This window comes from Bubalus kerabau, chromosome 1 (assembly GCF_029407905.1).
Source record: "Bubalus kerabau isolate K-KA32 ecotype Philippines breed swamp buffalo chromosome 1, PCC_UOA_SB_1v2, whole genome shotgun sequence".
NCBI classification, from domain to species: domain Eukaryota; kingdom Metazoa; phylum Chordata; class Mammalia; order Artiodactyla; family Bovidae; genus Bubalus; species Bubalus kerabau.
The window spans coordinates 179,403,785-179,425,781 of NC_073624.1; the positions used below are offsets into that span (position 1 = coordinate 179,403,785).

Consider the following 21,997-nt stretch of genomic DNA (forward strand, 5'->3'; position numbering starts at 1 on the left):
CAATAATGTATCCTGCCTGAGGACAGTCTCTGGATTAAACCTTCTGGATAATTGTGTTATCTTAGAATGTAAATTATGGGAGTAGGTCTGATGAGGTCTTTACAACCTCCAGACATTCTTTGGATTCATTGGAGAGTATATACCTTCATTGCTAACACTAGCAAGGGTGTACTCTTTCTGCCCCCTTCTGATGCCTATGTCAGAAGCTTTCTCTATCTCCTTTACACTTTATTTTTTTTTCATGATATTCACTTGTTTATTTTTTTATTTTATTTTTTAACTTTACAAAATTGTATTGGTTTTGCCATATATCAACATGAATCTGCCACAGATATACACGTGTTCCCCATCCTGAACCCTCCTCCCTCCTCCCTCCCTGTACCATCCCTCTGGGTCATCTTTATACTTTAATAAAACTTTATTACACAAAAGCTCTGAGCAATCAAGCCTCGTCTCTGGCCCCGGATTGAATTCTCCTCCGGGGGCCAAGAATCCCGGTGTCTTCGCATGATTCAACAACAACCTTTCACTATTTCTCCCCAAGAACTTAATTCCAGCTTGTAACTCATCCAGCCTGGCATGTAGCATGATGTGCTCTGTGTATAAGTTAAGTAAACAGAGTGACAATAAACAGCCTTATAAAGTGTCGCAATCCTTTTTCAACCCTGAGCCAGTCAATTGTTTCATACAGGGTTCTAACAGTTGCTTCTGGACCCATATTCAGGTTTCTCAGGAGACAGGTAAGATGGTCCGGTATTCCCATCTCTTGAAGAGTTTTCCAGTTTGTTACAATCCACACAGTCAGGAGCATAGTCCATGAAATAGAGGTACATGTTTTTCAGGAATTTTCTTGCTTTCTCTATGATCCAGCAAATGTTGGTAATTTGATCTCTGGTCACTCTGCCTTTTCTAAACCCAACTCAAACATATGGAGATTCTCAGTTCATGTCATACTGAAGCCTAGCTTGGAGGATAGATATTAGTAAAATACCAGCCAATAAATATAGAAGATATGACAGAACTAGATCATGATAACTTTTCAGTAGTAAATGCCCACTAAATGCACTGGGAGAAATTATGTTCAAAGACAGGTCAATCCCACAAAACTTCCCAAGAGATTACTGATTAATTACGAGGAACAAAGTGTTTTTGGTTTTTTTTTTTTTAATGTTAGATCAGACAGCCACCAAATGAACTAATGATCAATCTCAACATTAAAAGTATCAGTGTGACATTGAATATTTCCTGATAAGACATGAATTTAAAGCATCTCATTTGTGATGAATAAAGGATTGTGACAAATACATCTGTCCTAAAGCTAATCCAGCCTTTAACCCCAAGGTTTGGCAAACTACAATTTTCAGGAAAAATCTGGAAATAAACTGCTTGTTTTTGTAAATAAACTCTAATTGGGTCCTAACCACACTATTCACTGGCTCATTGCCCATAGCTGCTTTCAGGTTACAATATCAAGTTGAGTGCTTGTGAAAGAGAATGCAAGACCACAAAGACAAAAATATTTACCTTCTGGCTCATTCTAGAAAAAGCTTACAGGAACCTATTCTTTGAGACCCAGTTTTCAGTACACTTGAAATACAGGGGAAATGCACACAAGTTAAATGACATCATGAGGAAACAATCAGGCAATTACAGAATATAGGAAACTCTTCTAATGTCAGTATCCTTGTAAAAAGTTCATAAGGTTATTCTAGATCAAAGTGAGAAAAGTGACATGACAATCAAATTCAATGTCAATTTTAGTAGGACTCTGATTTGGATGTATGCTATAAAAATATTTTGGAGACAGTTGGGATAATTTGAGTATGCATCAGATATTTAAAGTTACTTATGAAACTATTGATTTTCTTGGGCGAAATAATAGTATTATAATTATGTACAGCATAGTCTATAAATTCTTCGATGTTTGATGAAGATGTATTAAAGAATAAAGTGTTGCAAAGTCTCCACTGAAAATCAAGTATCAGCAGGAAAATATACATATGTGTATATGTATTGTGAAATATTTTATAATGTGACACTATGTTAAAAACTGTGGTTTCAAGGTATAGCCTATACAAGATTTTAGTGTGTCATTGTACCAAATTCTCTCTGTTTAAAATTATAAATAAGATATATCATAAAAATAAACAAATTCATAATCAGTTATTAATTCCTTAAAAACATACATACTCATGAATTTTTAGGTAGACCAAAAAATGTCTTTTTTAATAGAAAACTAACTTAGCAAATAGACACCTTATAAATATATGAATTGGTATGGCTATGTGGTGATGATTTAAAGTTTAAAACTTAGAAATAAAATAAAATTATTAAAATGTATAAGAAAATAGAGAATACTTAGATTTCTGGCTAGAAAATAGAAAATGGAAACAGGTAACACCAAACTAGTAATGAGAAATATTCATAGAAACTACAAAGTCATGCCTTTCCTTGAACCCAGAGAGAGCTGATATACAACAAAGAAGCCTAAACTCTAAAAGATCATCCACAAATATACCATCAGGAACACTGGCTCACACATACAGTGCACACACACACAAATGATATGACTGTTACAGAAATGATTAAGAGGATTCATCAAAATTTTCTTAATTAAAGAAAGTGCTCTCAGCTTTTCACTGTTGAGTATGATGCTAACTGTGGGTTTGTCTTATATGGCCTTCTACACAAAACTAAAACAGAAAAAATTTAATTTGTATGAAATAGCAAAAGCAATCTTGAGAAAGAAAACAGAACCAGAGGGATGAGGGTCCCTGAAATCAGATTATACTAAAAATCTACAGTTATTCAAAGCAGTATGCTACTAGCACAAAAACAAAAGTATACACCAATGGAACAGGATAAAGTCCAGAAACAAACACATACACCTGTGGTTATGTACTCTATGACAAAGAAGGAAAAAATATACAATGGAGAAGAGACAGTCTCTTCATTAAATGGTGCTGAGAAACTGGACAGCCACATGAAAAAAAATAAAATAAAATTAGAACATTCTCGATCACCATGCAGAAAACTAAACCCAAATGGTTTAAACACCTAAATTTAAGGCCAAATAGTATAAGACTCTTAGAGGAAAACATAGACAGAACACTCCTTGACATAAATTGTAGCAATATCTTTTTTGATCCCTAGTGGTCCACTGGTTAATGCTGGAGAAGTGGGTTCAATCCCTGGTCGGGGAACTATGATTTCACATGCTGGGGGCAACTGAGCCCACATGCAACTACTGAGCCCACATTGCAATGAAATATCCCACATGATGCAATAAAGATCCCACATCCCACCACAATTCATAAGATCTGACATAGCCAAATAAACAGACAAATAAACATTTTTCAAAAGAAAGACCATTTCAGAACTGGAGAAAATATTTTCCAAAGAAGCAAACAACAAAGCATTAATCTCCAAAATATTCAAACAGCTTGTGCAGCTCAATACTAAAATAAAAGAAAAACAAAAATGGGCAGAAGATCTACATGAATATAAGATGGTAACGACAACCCTGTATGCGAGAGAGCAAAAGAGACACAGATGTATAGAACAGTCTTTTGGACTCTGGGAGAGGGAGAGGGGGGATGATTTGGGAGAATGGCATTAAAACATGTATAATATCATATAAGAAACAAATCGCCAGTCCAGGTTCAATGCAGGATACAGGAAGCTTGGGGCTGGTGCGCTGGGATGACCCAGAGGGATGGGATGGAGAGGGAGGTGGGAGTGGGGTTCAGGATGGGGAACACGTGTACACCTGTGGCGGATGCATGTTGATGTATGGCAAAACCAATACAATATTGTAAAGTAAAAAAAAAATTTGATTTAATTTAAAAAAAAAAGATATGCATAGGTGTGTGCTCAGTTACTTCAGTCATGTGGGACTCTTGGCACCCCCATGGACTGCAGCCCACCAGCTTCCCCTATCCATGGAATTCTCCAGGCAAGAATACTGGAATGGAATGCCCTCCACCAGGGGATCTTCCCAAACCAGGGAGTGAACCTGGGTCTCCTGCATTGCAGGAGCATTCTTTACCCACTGAGCCACCTGGGAAGCCTACCCCAAATACCCCACATAGAGACGGCCAAAAAGGACATGAATGATGCTCAACATCACTAATTATTAGAGACATGCAAATCAAAACTGTAAAGAAGTATCACCTCACACTGGTCAGGATGGCCATCACCAAAAATTCTACAAACAACAAGTGCTGGAGAGGATGTGGGGAAAAGGGACCCTTCCTACATGTTGGTGGGAATGTAAACTGGTACAGCCACAATGGACAACAGTATGGAGATTTTGGGGTGTCAGTGGCACTAAGGAGCAGCACAGAAGCACTTCATCAGGGGAATGGAGGCCAAGGGAAGAGTGAAGGGACTAGGACACCGGTGTTGTCATGTCCAAGAGATGGAGCATAAAGAGCTCAAGCTTTAGAACTGGAGGACACCAGCGATCACTGCCTTTCCACATAGATGGGAAAGGGTCATATGAGGACATAGGGAGAACAGGGCCAGGTACAAGCCCAGAGAGGGCTTTCATCAGAAACCAACCCTTCCAGCACTTGATCTTGGACATCCAGCCCCAGAACTGTGACAAAATAAATTTCAGCTCTTTGAGACACTCATTCTATATTTTGTTGTGGTAGCTCTAGCAGAACTGATCATCATAGCCACATAGAAAACAGTAAAAGTTTAAAAATGCAAAGAAAGAAAATTATCATAATTCTATCACACAGACTTCCAGAAAATTTGAGGGATATATTTTTCTTATCTTTAAAAACATATCAGGAATATTTTCTTTCATCATCAAATATGAATCTCAGACTATGTTGAGCTTTGTTGAAGAATAAAATCCTTAGTTTTAGACCTGCCAAGGTTTAGGGATGCTGGGGTGGCATGAGGGAAATCTTTGTGGTGATGGAATATTGACGGATCTTGATTGCAGTGACAGTTGCAGGAATCTACATATGTGATAAAATGACATGGAATTACACACACACATCGTACCAATGTCAGTTTCTTCATTTAAATATTGGACTACCATTATATAAAAATGTAATCTTTGTGGGAAAAAGACTGAAGATTACACAAGAGCGCTTGGTACTGTTTTGCAACTTCCTCTTAATCTATATTTCAAAGTAAAACTTAAAAATAAAAAAATCTGAGTTCTCTGAGCTTGCAGTGCTGCTCTCCTCCCCTGGGAGGATTCTTGGCTTCATTTTTTTTTTCCCCAGCATGGCCCCTAAACACCAGTCTTCACTTACACCCCAAGCGAAGAAACCAAAGAAAGCGAGGCTGACTCCTGCCTCCAGGCCAGATGAGGCATGTGCTTCTTCAACTTTGCTGAAGGAAGAAAAAGAATAGCAAGAAGCAATTGAACATATTGATGAAGTGCAAAATCAGAAAGACTTAATGAACAAGCCAGTGAGGAGATTTTGAAAGTAGAATAGAAATATAAAAAACTTCACCAACCATTTTTTCAAAAGAGGTCAGAATTGATGGCAAAAATCCCAAAATTTTGGGTAGCAATATTTGATAACCATCCACAAGTGTCTGCACAGCTTGGGGAGGAGGATGAAGAGGCACTACATTATTTGACAAGAGTCAAAGTGGCAGAATTTGAAAACATTAAGTCAGGTTTCAGAATAGATTTTTACTTTGATGAACACCCTTACTTTGAAAACAAAATTCTCTCCAATGAATTTCATCTGAATGAGAGTGGTGACCCATCTTCAAAGTCCACTGAAATCAAATGGAAATCTGAAAAGAATTTGATGAAACAATCAGGTCAAACACAGAATAAAGCCAGCAGGAAGAGATAGCATCAGGAACCAGAAAGCTTCTTCATCTGCTTTACTGATCATTCTGATGCAGGTGCAGATGAGTTAGGAGAGGTCATCAAAGATGATATTTGACAAATCTATTACAGTACTACTTGGTTCCTGACATGGATGATGAGGAAAGGGAAGGAGAAGAAGACAACGATGATGAAGAGGATGAAGGATTGGAAGATACTGATGAAGAAGGGAAGGAGAGGAAGATGAAGAAGATAGATGACTAATGAAAGGAACAATGATGGATTCCAACCTTTTTTTATTTTCTCCAGTCCCTGGGAGCAAGTAGCAGTCTTTTTTTTTTTTTTTTTCTCCCTCCTCTTGTTCTCAGTCACCCTGCTTTTGCAGTCTCTTTTCCCTTTATACCATGGTTCAAAACTTATTTGGGGGGTGGGGGGGGTGGGGAATACCTTGAGCAGAATTCAGTGATACTAGAAGAATACTAGATTCTTCAGTAAAGAATCTCTACCCATTTCTGTTCCAAATTCATTTTTATCCCTTCCTGTCTCAACAAAAATTTTACGGAATCAACATCACCATGCTCTGTGGGGAAAAAAGAAAAACCTTCTGCTCCCTTAGCTGTGCTGGAAACTGGAGGGTGCTAGGCCCCTGTGTAGTAGTGCATAGAATTCTAGCTTTTTTTCCTCTTTTCTCTGTATATTGGGCTCAGAGAACACTGTGTCTCTATATGAATATGGACAGTTAACATTTACCAACATGTATCTGTCTACTTTCTCTTGTTTAAAAAAGGAAAAAATACTTTAAAAATGGGGTTTATAGAAGGTTAGCAAAGGGTGGGTTTCAGATGTTTGGGTGGGTTAAGTGGGCATTTTGACAACATGGCTTCTCCTTTGGCATGTTTAATTGTGATGTTTAATGGAAATTCTTGCAGTTTAAGATGACATTTTAAAACAAAATTCTCTCCTAATGATGACTTGAGCCCTGCCGCTTGCTGGGAGAATCAGCAGAACCTGTAGGATCTTATTTGCAATCAAAATTCTCTATTGTAATTTTGCTCCTGTTTATTCTTAAACTTTTCTTTTTGTTTCACTGGAAAGGAAAGATAAAGCTCAGTTTTAAACGTTAAAAGTGTACAAGTTGCTTAGTTACAATAAAACTAAATGTGTACACAAAAATATTTTTTAATCTGCTAATATATAGCAAATAAATAATTCTATTCACTCTGAACCAAGGTCCTCATACATGCAAAAAGACCAGTAAAATGAGTCTTCATGTTTGATATAGGAGGTCTTCATATATCAAAACAATATAAAAACCACTTTTGAAGAGGCTTGCAGTACAAATACCAGTAATATTATGCAAATGCTTAGAAATTTCAGAGAAGTAATCATCAGGCAAAACAGGAGGAAGAAACATCCAGACCAGTGATTTCCTGTTAAGTAATGAAAAGCAGCATGTGTGTGCGCTAAGTCGCTTCAGTCATCTCCAACTCTTTGTGACCCTATGGGCCATAGCCTGCCAGGCTTCTCTGTCCACAGGATTCTCCAGGCAAGAATACTGGAGTGGATCACCATGCCCTCCTCCAGGGGATCTTCCCAACACAGCTATCAAACCCATGTCTCTTCAGTCTCCTGCTGTGGCAGGTAGATTCTTTACCACTAGCACCACCTGGATGAGCCCCATGAAAAGCAGAAGTCATACTGAAAGCCAGAAGTCCCTCCCCCACACACAGAGAAAGATAAGACATCTTCTGTGGCTGGGCTTTCTGCTCTCTGCACCATGAGAAACAAGTATCTAAGTTTGCTTCCAGGTAAGTAGAATTAGAACAATGGAGTTAGACAACTAAAGCTGTCTGAGACTCTTTATCCAGTTTGAGAATTTCCTCTGTTCTTTACTTTTAAAAGCTTTTGTTTTATTTCTGGTTTTCCCACTATCTTTACAAAGGAAAGCAGGGAAGGAAATTTAAGAAGGATATTAACTCAATTACGTTAAGTTCTTAAAGGAGAAGGTTGGTGAAACTTTTAATTAGTTGGTTAATTTATATTTTTGGTTGTGCTGGGTCTTGCTGTTGTATGTGGGCTTTCTCTGTTTGCCATGCATGGGGGCTCCTCTTGGTTGCAGTGCAAGGGCTTCTCATTTTTTTGGCAACTCCCTCTTTTATTTTTTTAATATAAATTTATTTATATTAATTGGGGGCTAATTAATTTACAATATTATAGTGGTTTTGCCATACACTGACATGAATCTGCCATGGGTGTACATGTGTTCCACATCCTGAACACGCCTCCCACCTCTCTCCCCATCCCATCCCTCTGGGTCATCCCAGTGCACCAGCCCCAAGCACCTTCTCTCATGCGTTGAACCTGGACTGGCGATCCATTTCACATATGATAATATACATGTTTCAAGGCCATTCTCGCAAATCATCCCACCCTCAACCTCTCCCACAGAGTCCAAAAGACTGCTCTATACATCTGTGTCTCTTCTGTCTCGCATACCGGGTTATCGTTACCACCCTTCTAAATTACATTTATATGCGTTAGTATATTGTATTGGTGTTTTTCTTTCTGACTTACTTCACTCTGTATAATAGGCTCCAGTTTCATCCACCTCATTAGAACTGATTCAAATGTATTCTTTTGAATAGCTGAGTAATATTCCATTGTGTATATGTACCACAGTTTTCTTATCCATTCGTCTGCTGATGAACATCTAGTTTGCTTCCTTACCCTGGTTATTATAAACAGTGCTGTGATGAACATTGTGGTACATGTGTCTCTTTCAATTCTGGTTTCCTCGGTGTGTGTGCCCAGCGGTGGGATTGCTGGGTCATATGGCAGTTCTATTTCCAGTTTTTTAAGGAATCTCCACTGTTCTCCATACTAGCTGTATTAGTCTGGATTCCCACCAACAGTGTAAGAGGGTTCCCTTTTCTCCGCTCCCTCTCCAGCATTTATTGCTCATAGACTTTTGGATAGCAGCCATTCTGACTGGCGTGAAATGGTACCTCATTGTGATTTTGATTTGCATTTCTCTGATAATGAGTGATGTTGATCATCTTCTCATGTGTTTGTTAGCCATCTGTATGTCTTCTTTGGAGAGATGTCTGTTTAGTTCTTTGGCCCATTTTTTGATTGGGTCATTTATTTTTCTGGAATTGAGCTGTAGGAGTTGCTTGTATATTTTTGAGATTAATTCTTTGTCCTGCAGAAGCTTTTAATTTTAATTAGGTCCCATTTGTTTATTTTTGCTTTTATTTCCAATATTCTGGGAGGTGGGTCATAGAGGATCCTGCTGTGATGTATGTCAGAGAGTGTTTTGCCTATGTTCTCTCTAGGAGTTGTATAGTTTCTGGTCTTACATTCATATCTTTAATCCATTTTGAGTTTATTTTTGTGTATGGTGTTAGATAGTGTTCTAGTTTCATTCTTTTACAAGTGGTTGACCAGTTTTCCTAGCACCACTTGTTAAAGAGATTGTCTTTTCTCCATTGTATATTCTTGCCTCCTTTGTCAAAGATAAGGTGTCCATATGTGTGGATTTATCTCTGGGCTTTCTATTTTGTTCCATTGATCTATATTTCTGTCTTTGTGCCAGTACCATTCTGTCTTGATGACTGTGGCTTTGAAGCCAGGCAAGTTGATTCCTCCAGTTCCATTCTTCTTTCTCAAGATAGCTTTGGCTATTCGAGGTTTTTTGTATTTCTATACAAATTGTGAAATTATCTGTTCTAGTTCTCTGAAAAATACTGTTGGTAGCTTGATAGGGATTGCATAGAATCTATAGATTGCTTTGGGTAATATACTCATTTTCACTATTTTGATTCTTCTGGTCCATGAACATGGTATATTTCTCCATCTATTTGTGTCCTGTTTGATTTCTTTCACCAGTGTTTTATAGTTTTCTATATATAGATCTTTTATTTGTTTAGATAGATAAATTCCTAAGTATTTAATTCTTTTTGTTGCAATGGTGAATGGAATTGTTTCCTTAATTTCTCTTTCTGTTTTCTCATTGTTAGTGTATAGGAATGCAAGGGATTTCTGTGTGTTAGTTTTATATCCTGAAACTTTACTATATTCATTGATTAGCTCTAGTAATTTTCTGGTGGCGTCTTTAGGGTTTTCTATGTAGAGGATCATGTCATCTGCAAACAGTGAGAGTTTTACTTCTTCTTTTCCAATTTGGATTCCTTCTATTTTTTTTTCTGCTCTGATTGCTGTGGTCAAAACTATGTTGAATAGTAGTGGTGAGAGTGGGCACCCTTGTTGTTTTCCTGACTTTAGGGGAAATGCTTTCAATTTTTTACCATTGAGGATAATGTTTGGTGTGGGTTTGTCATATATAGCTTTTATTATGTTGAGGTATGTTCTTTCTATTCCTGTTTTCTGGAGAGTTTTTATCATAAATGGATGTTGAATTTTGTCAAAGGCTTTCTTTGCATCTACTGAGATAATCATATGATTTTTATCTTACAATTAGTTAATGTGGTGTATTACATTCAATGATTTGCGGATATTGAAGAATCCTTGTATCCCTGGGATAAAGCCCACTTGGTCATGATGTATGATCTTTTTCATATGTTGTTGGATTCTGATTGCTAGAATTTTGTTAAGGATTTTTGCATCTATGTTCATCAGTGATATTGGCCTGTAGTTTTCTTTTTCTGTGGCGTCTTTGTCAGGTTTTGGTATTAGGGTGATGGTGGCCTCATAGAATGAGTTTGGAAGTGTACCTTCCCCTGCAATTTTCTGGAAGAGTTTGAGTAGGATAGGTGTTCAGTTCAATTCAGTTCAGTCGCTCAGTCGTGTCCGACTGCGGTCCCATGAATTGCAGCAAGCCAGGCCTCCCTGTCCATCACCAGCTCCCAGAGTTCACTCAAACTCACGTCCATCGAGTCAGTAATGCCATCCAGCTATCTCATCCTCTGTCGTCCCCTTCTCTTCTTGCCCCCAATCCCTCCCAGCATCAGAGTCTTTTCCAATGAGTCAATTCTATGCATGAAGTGGCCAAAGTATTTGAGTTTCAGCTTTAGCATCAGTCCTTCCAATGAACACCCAGGACTGATCTCCTTTAGAATGGACTGGTTGGATCTCCTTGCAGTCCAAGGGACTCTCAAGAGTCTTCCTCAACACCACAGTTCAAAAGCATCAATTCTTCGGTGCTCAGCCTTCTTCACAGTCCAATTCTCACATCCATACATGACCACTGGAAAAACCATAGCCTTGACTAGATGGACCTTTGTTGGCAAGGTAATATCTCTGCATTTTAATATGCTATCTAGGTTGGTCATGAATTTCCTTCCAAGGAGTAGGCGTCTTTTAATTTCAAAGCTGCAATCACCATTAGCAGTGATTTTGGAGCCCAAAAAAATAAAGTCTGACACTGTTTCCTCTGTTTCCCCATCTATTTGCCATGAAGTGATGGGACCAGATGCCATGATCTTCGTTTTCTGAATGTTGAGCTTTAAGCCAACTCTTTCACTCCTCTTTCACTTTCATCAAGAGGCTTTTTAGCTCCTCTTCACTTTAGCCCTTCTCTAAATTTTTGGTAGAATTCAGCTGTGAAGCCGTTTGGTCCTGGGCTTTTGTTTGCTGGAAGATTTCTGATTACAGTTTCAATTTCCCTGCTTGTGGTGCATCTGTTAAGATTTTTCTATTTATTCGTGTTTCAGTTTTGGAAAGTTGTGCTTTTCTAGGAATTTGTCCATTTCTTCCAAGTTTTCCATTCTATTGGCATATAGTTGCTGATAGTATTCTCTTATGATCCTTTGTATTTGTCTTGTCTGTTATGATCTCTCCATTTTCATTTCTAATTTTATTGATTTCATTCTTCTCCCTTTGTTTCTTGATAAGTCTGTCTAATGGTTTGTCAATTGTATTTATCTTCTCAAAGAACCAGCTTGGCTTGTGGATTTTTGCTGTGGTCTCCTTTGTTTCTTTTGCATTTATTTCAGCCTTAGGTTTTAAGATTTCTTTCCTTCTACTAACCCTGGGGTTCTTCATTTCTTCCTTTTCTAGTTGCTTTAGGTGTAGAGTTAGGTTATTTGACTTTTTTCTTGTTTATTGAGGTAAGCATTATTGCTATGAACCTTCCCCTTAGCACTGCTTTTACAGTGTCCCATAGGTTTTGGGTTGTTGTGTTTTCATTTTCATTCATTTTTATCCATGTTTTGATTTCTCTTTTATTTCTTCTGTGATTTGTCGGTTGTTCAGCAGCATGTTGTTCAGCCTCCATATGTTGGAATTTTTAATAGCTTTTCCCCTGTAATTGACATCTAATCTTACTGCATTGTGGTCAGAAAAGATGCTTGGAATGATTGAATTTTTTTAATTTACCAAGGCTAGATTTATGGCCCAGGATGTCATCTATCCTGGAGAAGGTTCCATGTGCACTTGAGAAAAAGGTGAAATTCATTGTCTTGGGGTGAAATGTCCTATAGATATCAGTTGTGTCTAACTGACTATTGTATCATTTAAAGTTTGTGTTTCCTTGTTAATTTTCTGTTTAGTTGATCTATCCGTAGGTGTGAGTGGTGTATTAAAGTCTCCCACTATTATTGTGTTATTGTTAATTTCCCCCTTTTTGCATGTTAGCATTTCCCTTACATAATGTGATGCTCTTATGTTGGGTGCATATATATTTATAATTGTTATATCTTCTTCTTGGATTGATCCTTTGATCATTATGTAGTATCCTTCTCTGTCTCTTCACAGCCTTTATTTCAATGACTATTTTATCTGATACGAGTATTGCTGCTCCTGCTTTTTTTTGGTCTCCAATTACATGAAATATCTTTTTTCAGCCCTTCACTTTCAGTCTGTATGTTTCCCTTGTTTACAGGTGGGTATCTTGTAGACAGCATATATAGGGGTCTTATTTTTGTGTCCATTCAGCCAGTCTTTGTCTTTTGGTTGGGGCATTCAACCCATTTACATTTAAGGTAATTATTGATAAGTATGATCCTGTTGCCATTTACTTTGTTGTTTTGGGTTCGAGTTTATCCACTTTTTCTGTGTTTTCTGTCTAGAGAAGATCCTTTAACATTTGTTGGAGAGCTGGTTTGGTGGTGCTGAATTCTCTCAGCTTCTGCTTGTCTGTAAAGCTTTTGATTTCCCCTTCATATTTGAATGAGATCCTTGCTGGGTACAGTAATCTGGGTTGTAGGTTTTTCTCTTTCATCACTTTAAGTATGTCCTGCCATTCCCTTCTGGCCTGAAGAGATTCTATTGAAAGATCAGCTGTTATCCTTATGGGAATCCCCTTGTGTATTATTTGTTGTTTTTCCCTTGCTGCTTTTAATATTTGTTCTTTGTGTTTGATCTTTGTTAATTTGATTAATATGTGTCTTGGGGTGTTTCACCTTGAGTTTATCCTGTTTGGGACGCTCTGGGTTTTTTGGACTTAGGTGATTATTTCCTTCCCCATTTTAGGGACGTTTTCAACCATTATCTCCTCAAGTATTTTCTCATGGTCTTTCTTTTCATCTTCTTCTTCTGGGACTCCTATGATTCGAATGTTGGGGCATTTAACATTGTCCCCGAGGTCTCTGAGATTGTCCTCATTTCTTTTAATTCTTTTTTCTTTGCTCTCTGGTTCATTTATTTCTACCATTCTATCTTCTACCTCACTTATCCTATCTTCTTCCTCTATTATTCTACTTTTGGTTCCCTCCAGAGTGTTTTTGGTCTCATTATTGCATTATTCATTATATATTGACTCTTTTTTATTTCTTCTAGGCCCTTGTTAAACATTTCTTGCATCTTTTCAATCCTTATCTCCAGGTTATTTATCTGTAACTCCATTTTGTTTTCAAGATTTTGAATCATTTTTACTATCATCATTCAGAATTCTTTATCAGGTAGATATCCTATCTCTTCCTCTTCTGTTTGGTTTGGTGGGCATTTATCCTGTTCCTTTACTTGCTGAGTATTTCTCTGCCTTTGCATCTTGTTTATATTGCTCTTTTTCCGGAGGCCTTTCCATATTCTGGCAGTTTGTGGTTCCTCTTTATTGTGGAGGTTTCTTGCTGTGGGTGGGGCTAGAAGGGTGGCTTGTCAAGGTTTCTAGGCTAGGAAATCTTGTGTCAGTGTTCTGGTGGATGGAGCTGGATCTCTTCTCTCTGGAGTGCAATGAAGTGCCTAGTAATGAGTTTTGAGATATCTATGGGTTTGGTGTGACTTTGGGCAGCCTGTATATTGAAGCTCAGGGCTATGTCCCTGTGTTGCTGGAGAGTTTGCGTGGTATGTCTTGCTCTGGAACTGGTTGGCTCTTGGGTGGTGCTTGGTTTCAGTGTAGGTATGGAGGCTTTTGATGAGCTCTTATCAATTAATGTTCCCTGGAGTCAGGAGTTCTCTGGTGTTCTCAGCTTTTGGACTTAAGCCTCCTGCCTCTGGTTTTCAGTCTTATTCTTACAGCAGCCTCAAGACTTCTCCATCTCTATAGCACCAATGATAAAACATCTTGGTTAATGATGAAAAGTTTCTCCACAGTGAGGGACACCCAGAGAGGTTCACAGTGTTACATGGAGAAGAGAAGAGGGAGGAGGGAGATAAAGGTGACCAGGAGAAGAAGATGGGAGATCAAAAGAGGAGAGAGCAATCTAGCTAGTACTAATTTCCCTATGTGCTCTCCACAGTCTGGACTGCTTAGAGATGTTCACGAAGTTACACAGAGAAGAGACAAGGGAGAAAGGAGACAGAGGTGGCCAGGAGGATAAAAGGAGGAATCAAAAGGAGAGAGACAGATCCAGACAGTAATCAGTTCCCTAAGTGTTCTCCATAGCCTGGAACTCACAAAGAGATTCACAGAGTTGGGTAGAGAAGAGAAGGGGGAGGGAGGAGATAGAGGCAACCTGGCGAAGAAAAAGGAGAGTCAAAATGGGGAGAGATCAGTCAAGCTAGTAATCTTGCTCCCAAGTAAAACTGGGTACTAAAGATTGGGTTCTTAAAGGTACAAAATTGATAACAAATACCGAAAAGCAAAGATTAAAAATCTAGGGTAGAGGCTAGACTCTCAAAAATACAATATTAAAAAAAACAGAACAAAGTCACAAAAATTATAAAATATAAATGTGAAGTTTGCTTAAAAATAGGGTCTTTTTTTTTCAAGGTAATAGTAGGTTATAAAAATAAAAATTAAAGGCGTAATAGAGACAAATTTTTTTACCTTTTTAATTTAAAAAATGATAATAGTAAAGATATATCTAGGAATTTCTCTGGAGCTGTTGTGGACAGTGTAGGGTCAATTCATTTTCAGATAGCTCCTTGATCCAGCTTATACTTCTCAAGATCTATAGGCCCCTTCCTATGTAGTCAGTGCTAACTACAGTGTTTTAATCTTTTGCACCTGTCACTTCCAAAGTGGTTCCCTCTGTTTGTTTTAGCTTCTTCTGTTTGCTGGTCTCTTCAGTGTCTAATTTCTGCCCTGACATAAGGGGGCGATTATGGTCACTTTTTTAGGCTCACTTGTTCAGTCGTGCTGTGGGGAGGGAGGAACACTGCAAACAAATATCACTGGCATGTGTGGGGAGTGCTCGCAGTGTCTCGGCCACACTGGGTTTGCCCCCGCTCACAGCGTGTGTGCTTTCACGGTCTACACTTCTCAGGCTCTAGGTTGCTCTGCCAGAACTGTCTGAGGCGGGCCCTGGGTTACGTGCACTTCCCAGGTCTAAGCCGCTCAGGTTCAGGTTCTGAGGTACTCCACAAAGGCACAGACTGGGTTGGGTCTGCATTTTGTGCCCTTCCCAGGTTCAAGCAGCTCAGGTGATCAGGTGCTTGGTGAGCACAGTCACCCCCAGGTCGGGGGTGCATCTTATCCCCTCCCTCATCCCAGCCGCTCAGTTTTCTGGGTGCACAATGGGCGCACCTTCTCAAGTGTGCCGTGTGTCTCTTCTAGGGAGCTGATCTCTGGCTATGACTCTCCCAGTGAATGTCAACCATCCAGAATCCCAAGAAGTCTTGGTTAGCAATGACGCCTGCTTTCAGTTTGGTAGAGGATGCCTCTCTGGAGCCACGATTGCCCCCTTCCAGCTCTGGCTACTCCCCCTGCCTGTCTCCCGCAGGGGATGGGCCAGTCCACACCTGGCTAGCTCTGCTCAGTCCTTTATTCTGTGAACAGGCCTGGCAGTGTCATAGGTTAGGGCTTTTCACAGGATAGTTCTCTCTCTCTCTCTCTCTCTCTCTCTCCCCCCTCTCTCTCTCTCCCCCCCTCCCCCCCTTCCTCTCTCTCTCTCTCTCTCTCTCTTTCTCTGGCTATGCCACAGTCTGGGTTGATATCTCATGTTAGTTCCATCAGATTGTCCTCGGGGTATTCAGGCCCGGTCCTTACCCTAAGCAATGCAGCCCTTGCCTCCCTGCCCAGGCCCCGCTTGCTAGCGGTGGGTGCTAGCATCTGGGCTGCTTTTCTGCTGGAAGTTGCTGTTAGGCACGGAATCTGTGGGGTTTAAGTAGGTATTTATTTATTTTTCCTTCCACTTATGTTGCCCTCTGAGATTCCAAGACTTGCCACAGACCCGCAGGTGAGAGTGTTTCCTTGTGTTTGGAAACTTCTCTCTTTTTTAAGACTCCCTTCCTGGGACAGATCTCCGTCCCTACCTCTTTTGTCTCTCATATCTTTTATATTTTGTCCCATCTCCTTTCAAAGACAATGGGCTGCCTTTCTGGTGCCTGATGTCCTCTACCAGCATTCAGAAGTTGTTTTGTGGAATTTGCTCAGTCTTCAAATGTTCTTCCCATGAATTTGTGGGGGAGAAAATGGTCTCCCTGTCCTATTCCTCCACCATCATAGGACCGCCCCCAACTCTCTCTTTTAAAACACTTTGTATTACATATTGGCATATAGCTGATTAAGGAATAGGCTAGCCACTCCAATATTCTTGGGCTTCCATTGTGGTTCAGCTGGTAAAGAATCGCAAACAATGTGGGAGACCTGGGTTTGATCCCTAGGTTGGAAAGATTCCGGGGAGACGGGAAAGGCTAGCCACTCTACTATTCTGGCCTGGAGAATTTCATGGACGGTATAGTCCATGGGGTCCAAAGAGCCAGACACAACTGAGCGACTTTCACTTTTACTTTTCATAGCTGATTAACAATGTTATGATAGTTTCAGGTGGGCAGCAAAGGGACTCAGCCATACATCTCTATGAACCCATTCTCCTCCAAACTCTGGTGGCTTCTCGTTGCAGAGCATGGGCTCTAGGTGTGTGGCTGTGGCTCATAGGGTTAAGTTGTTCTGCAGCATGTGGGATCATCCAGACCAGGAATCGAACTTGTTTCCCCTGCGTTGGCAGGCAGATTATTGCCCATTGGACTACCAGGAAAGTCCAAGTTGGTTTAATGCATTCCTAGTGAAACTTAACTAAGATTTCTCATTTTACCACCTGTATTAGCCCAGGTTCTCAAGAGGAACAGAACCAATAGGATGAATCTATAGAGGTGAGAAAGGATTTTATTTAAGAAGCTGATTCATGAAATTGTGGAGGTTGGAAAATCCAAAAATCTCAAGAACCAGCAGCACACTGGAAACCCAGGATGACCTGATGTTGCATCTCATGTTCGAGGGCCTCCAGAAGCTTTTTTTTTTTTTTTTTTTTTTTTTCTTCAAGGAGGTCAATTTTCTTTTTCCTCTTAGGCCTTCAGCTGATTGGATGAGGTTCACCTAAATTATGGAGAGTAATGTGCTTTATTCAGAGTCTACTGATTTAAGTGTTAACTCAAACAGACTCACTGACTTAGAAAATAAGCTTATGATTACAGGGGGGAAGTGGGGGATGAGAGATAGATTGGGAGTTCGGGATTCACATGTACCCACTGCTATATTTAAAATAGATAATCAGCCCCAAAAATAAAAAATAAAAATAAAAATTAAATACCAGGGTCCAGCCCTGGATGGATCCAGGGATTCCCTCAGGATGACGGTGTTGGCGATTAAGGGATAGCAAAGGCTTAGAGATTTTTAGATGCTCAATAATAACTGGTTTACATGGGAAATCAATAAAGTTCATGACACCAAACTTGCTCTGATACCTCGGAGGCCGCAGGCACCCTCTAGAATAGCGGAAGGTGCCCCACCTTAGACACCTTCTCGAGTGGATCTTAGAAGCCCAGGCAAATAAGTGGTCGCAGAGGACCCCTGTGCTCCAAATTATTTTGTCATGAAGAAAGAACAGAAGAGAAAAGGAGGAAAAGGAAACAAGAAAGAACTACACGGGGAGACCAAGGTTCAGTGAGCAAGGCCCGTAGCTTTATTTTCAATAGGGGCTTTTAAACCCTAAGTTGCACATAGAGGATAATAGAGGGTGTGAAATCATGCAAAGTCAAGCAGTCTTTGATCCTTATCGAAACCAGGGTTTCTTTTCTGCAAATTTATCGTATACAAATGGTTTAGGTGATTTACATCATCTTCTGGCCAGAAGGCCTGTTAACATTTTATGACTCTGATAAAGGATTGTCAACCATAAGACTTATTTTCTCTAAGAGTAATTATTTTAAAGTTTGGTGCCATCCTCCGAAGGTGTTAGATAAAGTTGCATTCCTATAGGGCAAGGGTGCAATGGCTTTACAACAAAGGAAAGAATTTATTACCTTAAGGGTCTAAAGTTGTTAACACGACGGCCACTAGTTATTTTTTCTACATACCAACTATATTAATTAATACACTTCCAAGGATACAATACAGGGGATCTGGAAACTTGGCAGCAAGCATTGGCTCAACAATGAAATCTTCTACTAGTTCTACTCTGACAATTTCTAACTCTTCGAGAGGCTCTATACTATTTGAATATCTTAAGCTTCCCGTGCCTCTTACAGCTGGGAGACTGTAAACAATCCTATGCATAGCTGTAGGAGTCCAGGTAAACCTGTCAGGAAAGTTAGAGAGCCATCTGAGGGTTTTGTGAACTAAAACACTCTTTTTTTTTTTTTTAACTTAACATAATTGTATTAGCTTTGCCAAATATCAAAATGAATCTGCCACAGGTATACATGTGTTCCCCATCCTGAACCCTCCTCCCTCCTCCCTCCCCATACCATCCCTTTGGGTCGTCCCAGTGCACCAGCCCCAAGCATCCAGTATCGTGCATCGAACCTGGACTGGCAACTCGTTTCATACATGATATTTTACATGTTTCAATGCCATTCTCCCAAATCTTCCCACCCTCTCCCTTTCCCATAGAGTCCATAAGACTGTTCTACACATCAGTGTCTCTTTTGCTGTCTCGTACACAGGTTTATTATTACCATCTTTCTAAATTCCATATATATGCATTAGTATACTGTATTGGTGTTTTACTTTCTGGCTTACTTCACTCTGTATAATAGGCTCCAGTTTCATCCACCTCATTAGAACTGATTCAAATGTATTCTTTTTAATGGCTGAGTAATACTCCATTGTGTATATGTACCACTGCTTTCTTATCCATTCATCTGCTGATGGACATCTAGGTTGCTTCCATGTCCTGCCTATTATAAACAGTGCTGCGATGAACATTGGGGTACACGTGTCTCTTTCCCTTCTGGTTTCCTCAGTGTGTATGCCCAGCAGTGGGATTTCTGGATCATAAGGCAGTTCTATTTCCAGTTTTTTAAGGAATCTCCAGACTGTTCTCCATAGTGGCTGTACTAGTTTGCATTCCCACCAACACTGTAAGAAGGTTCCCTTTTCTCCACACCCTCTCCAGCATTTATTGCTTTTACAGTTTTGGATCACAGCCATTCTGACTGGCGTGAAATGGTACCTCATAGTGGTTTTGATTTGCATTTCTCTGATAATGAGTGATGTTGAGCATCTTTTCATGTGTTTGTTAGCCATCTGTATGTCTTCTTTGGAGAAATGTCTATTTAGTTCTTTGGCCCATTTTTTGATTGGGTCATTTATTTTTCTGGAGTTGAGCTGTAGGAGTTGCTTGTATATTTTTGAGATTAGTTGTTTGTCAGTTGCTTCATTTGCTATTATTTTCTCCCATTCTGAAGGCTGTCTTTTCACCTTGCTTATACTTTCCTTTGATGTGCAGAAGCTTTTAAGGTTAATTAGGTCCCATTTGTTTATTTTTGCTTTTATTTCCAATATTCTGGGAGGTGGGTCATAGAGGATCCTGCTGTGATGTATGTCAGAGAGTGTTTTGCCTATGTTCTCCTCTAGGAGCTTTATAGTTTCTGGTCTTACGTTTAGATCTTTAATCCATTTTGAGTTTATTTTTGTGTATGGTGTTAGAAAGTGTTCTAGTTTCATTCTTTTACAAGTGGCTGACCATATTTCCCAGCACCACTTGTTAAAGACATTATCTTTAATCCATTGTCTATTCTTGCCTCCTTTGTCAAAGATAAGGTGTCCATAGGTGCGTGGATTTATCTCTGGGCTTTCTATTTTGTTCCATTGATCTACATTTCTGTCTTTGTGCCAGTACCATACTGTCTTGATAACTGTGGCTTTGTAGTAGAGCCTGAAGTCAGGTAGGTTGATTCCTCCAGTTCCATTCTTCTTTCTCAAGATCACTTTGGCTATTCGAGGTTTTTTGTGTTTCCATACAAATTGTGAAATTATTTGTTCTAGCTCTGTGAAGAATACCGTTGGTAGCTTGATAGGGATTGCATTGAATCTATAAATTGCTTTGGGTAGTATACTCATTTTCACTATATTGATTCTTCCAATCCATGAACATGGTATATTTCTCCATCTGTTAGTGTCCTCTTTGATTTCTTTCACCAGTGTTTTATAGTTTTCTATATATAGGTCTTTAGTTTCTTTAGGTAGATATATTCCTAAGTATTTTATTCTTTCCGTTGCAATGGTGAATGGAATTGTTTCCTTAATTTCTCTTTCTGTTTTCTCATTATTAGTGTATAGGAATGCAAAGTGAAACACCACAAGACACATATTAATCAAATTAACAAAGATCAAACACAAAGAACAAATATTAAAAGCAGCAAGGGAAAAACAACAAATAACACACAAGGGAATACCCATAAGGATAACAGCTGATCTTTCAATAGAAACTCTTCAAGCCAGGAGAGAATGGCAAGACATACTTAAAATAATGAAAGAAAATAACCTACAGCCCAGATTATTGTACCCAGCAAGGATCTCATTCAAGTATGAGGAGAAATCAAAAGCTTTTCAGACAAGCAAAAGCTGAGAGAATTCTGCACCACCAAACCAGCTCTCCAACAAATACTGAACTAAAACACTCTTGTCACGCCCAGGAACTTTATTAACTGGAGCTGTAAGTTAATTCTTTTTCAGAGAGGGAGATTGGGGGGGGGGGGGACAGCCCCCAGTAAAGTCAGAGGTGTAGGTGAGAGCACAAAGCAGTAAAGAAGGCAGACTCTGGTTTTGGGGTAGACGCTCAGGCAGGCCCAGAGGGGCACCCCTCAAGTTCTGGCTTGCCTGGCCCACCAGAACTCTCCCACATAACCTTGTTATGGGCGGAGGCTCCTGTGCTGGCTCCTGGCAATTAAAAATAGAAAAAAATAAATAAATAAAATAGATAATCAACAAGCACCTATTGCATAGCACAGTGAACTCAGCTCAGTATTCTGTAATAGCCTAAATGCAAAAATAATTTGTAAAAGAATCAGATCAGATCAGATCAGTCGCTCAGTCGTGTCTGAGTCTTTGCGACCCCATGAATCACAGCACGCCAGGCCTCCTTGTCCATCATCAACTCCCGGAGTTCACTGAGACTCACGTCCACCGAGTCAGTGATGCCATCCAGCCATCTCATCCTCTGTCATCCCCTTCTTCTCCTGCCTCCAATCCCTCCCAGCATGAGAGTCTTTTCCAATAAGTCAACTCTTTGCATGAGGTGGCCAAAGTACTGGAGTTTCAGCCTTAGCATCATTCCTTCCAAAGAAATCCCAGGGCTGATCGCCTTCAGAATGGACTGGTTGGATCTCCTTGCAGTCCAAGGGACTCTCAAGAATCTTCTCCAACACCACAGTTCAAAAGTATCAATTCTTCGGCACTCAGCCTTCTTCACGGTCCAACTCTCACATCCCTACGTGACCACAGGAAAAACCATAGCCTTGACTAGACGGACCTTTGTTGGCAAAGTAATGTCTCTGCTTTTGAATATGCTATCTAGGTTAGATACATGTATATGTATAACTGAATCACTTTGCTATACACATGAAACTAACACAACATTGTTAATCAACTATGGTCCACTATAAGATAAAGATGAAAGAAATTTT

General features: G+C 39.6%; 1 protein-coding gene and 1 pseudogene across 1 annotated transcript in view; both read left to right on the forward strand.

Moving 5' to 3' along the window:
- The first annotated feature begins 5,247 nt into the window (after nucleotides 1-5,247).
- LOC129641987 (protein SET-like) lies at nucleotides 5,248-6,073 on the forward strand (annotated as a pseudogene).
- A 1,486-nt stretch (nucleotides 6,074-7,559) lies between these two features.
- LOC129621772 (adhesion G protein-coupled receptor E2-like) overlaps nucleotides 7,560-21,997 on the forward strand; it is a 103,988-nt gene continuing 89,550 nt past the window's right edge. Inside the window, exon 1 of the mRNA XM_055538638.1 lies at nucleotides 7,560-7,617. Within this exon, the coding sequence (XP_055394613.1) occupies nucleotides 7,587-7,617 (31 nt within the window). The 5' untranslated portion in view covers nucleotides 7,560-7,586. The remainder of the gene's footprint in view (nucleotides 7,618-21,997) is intronic.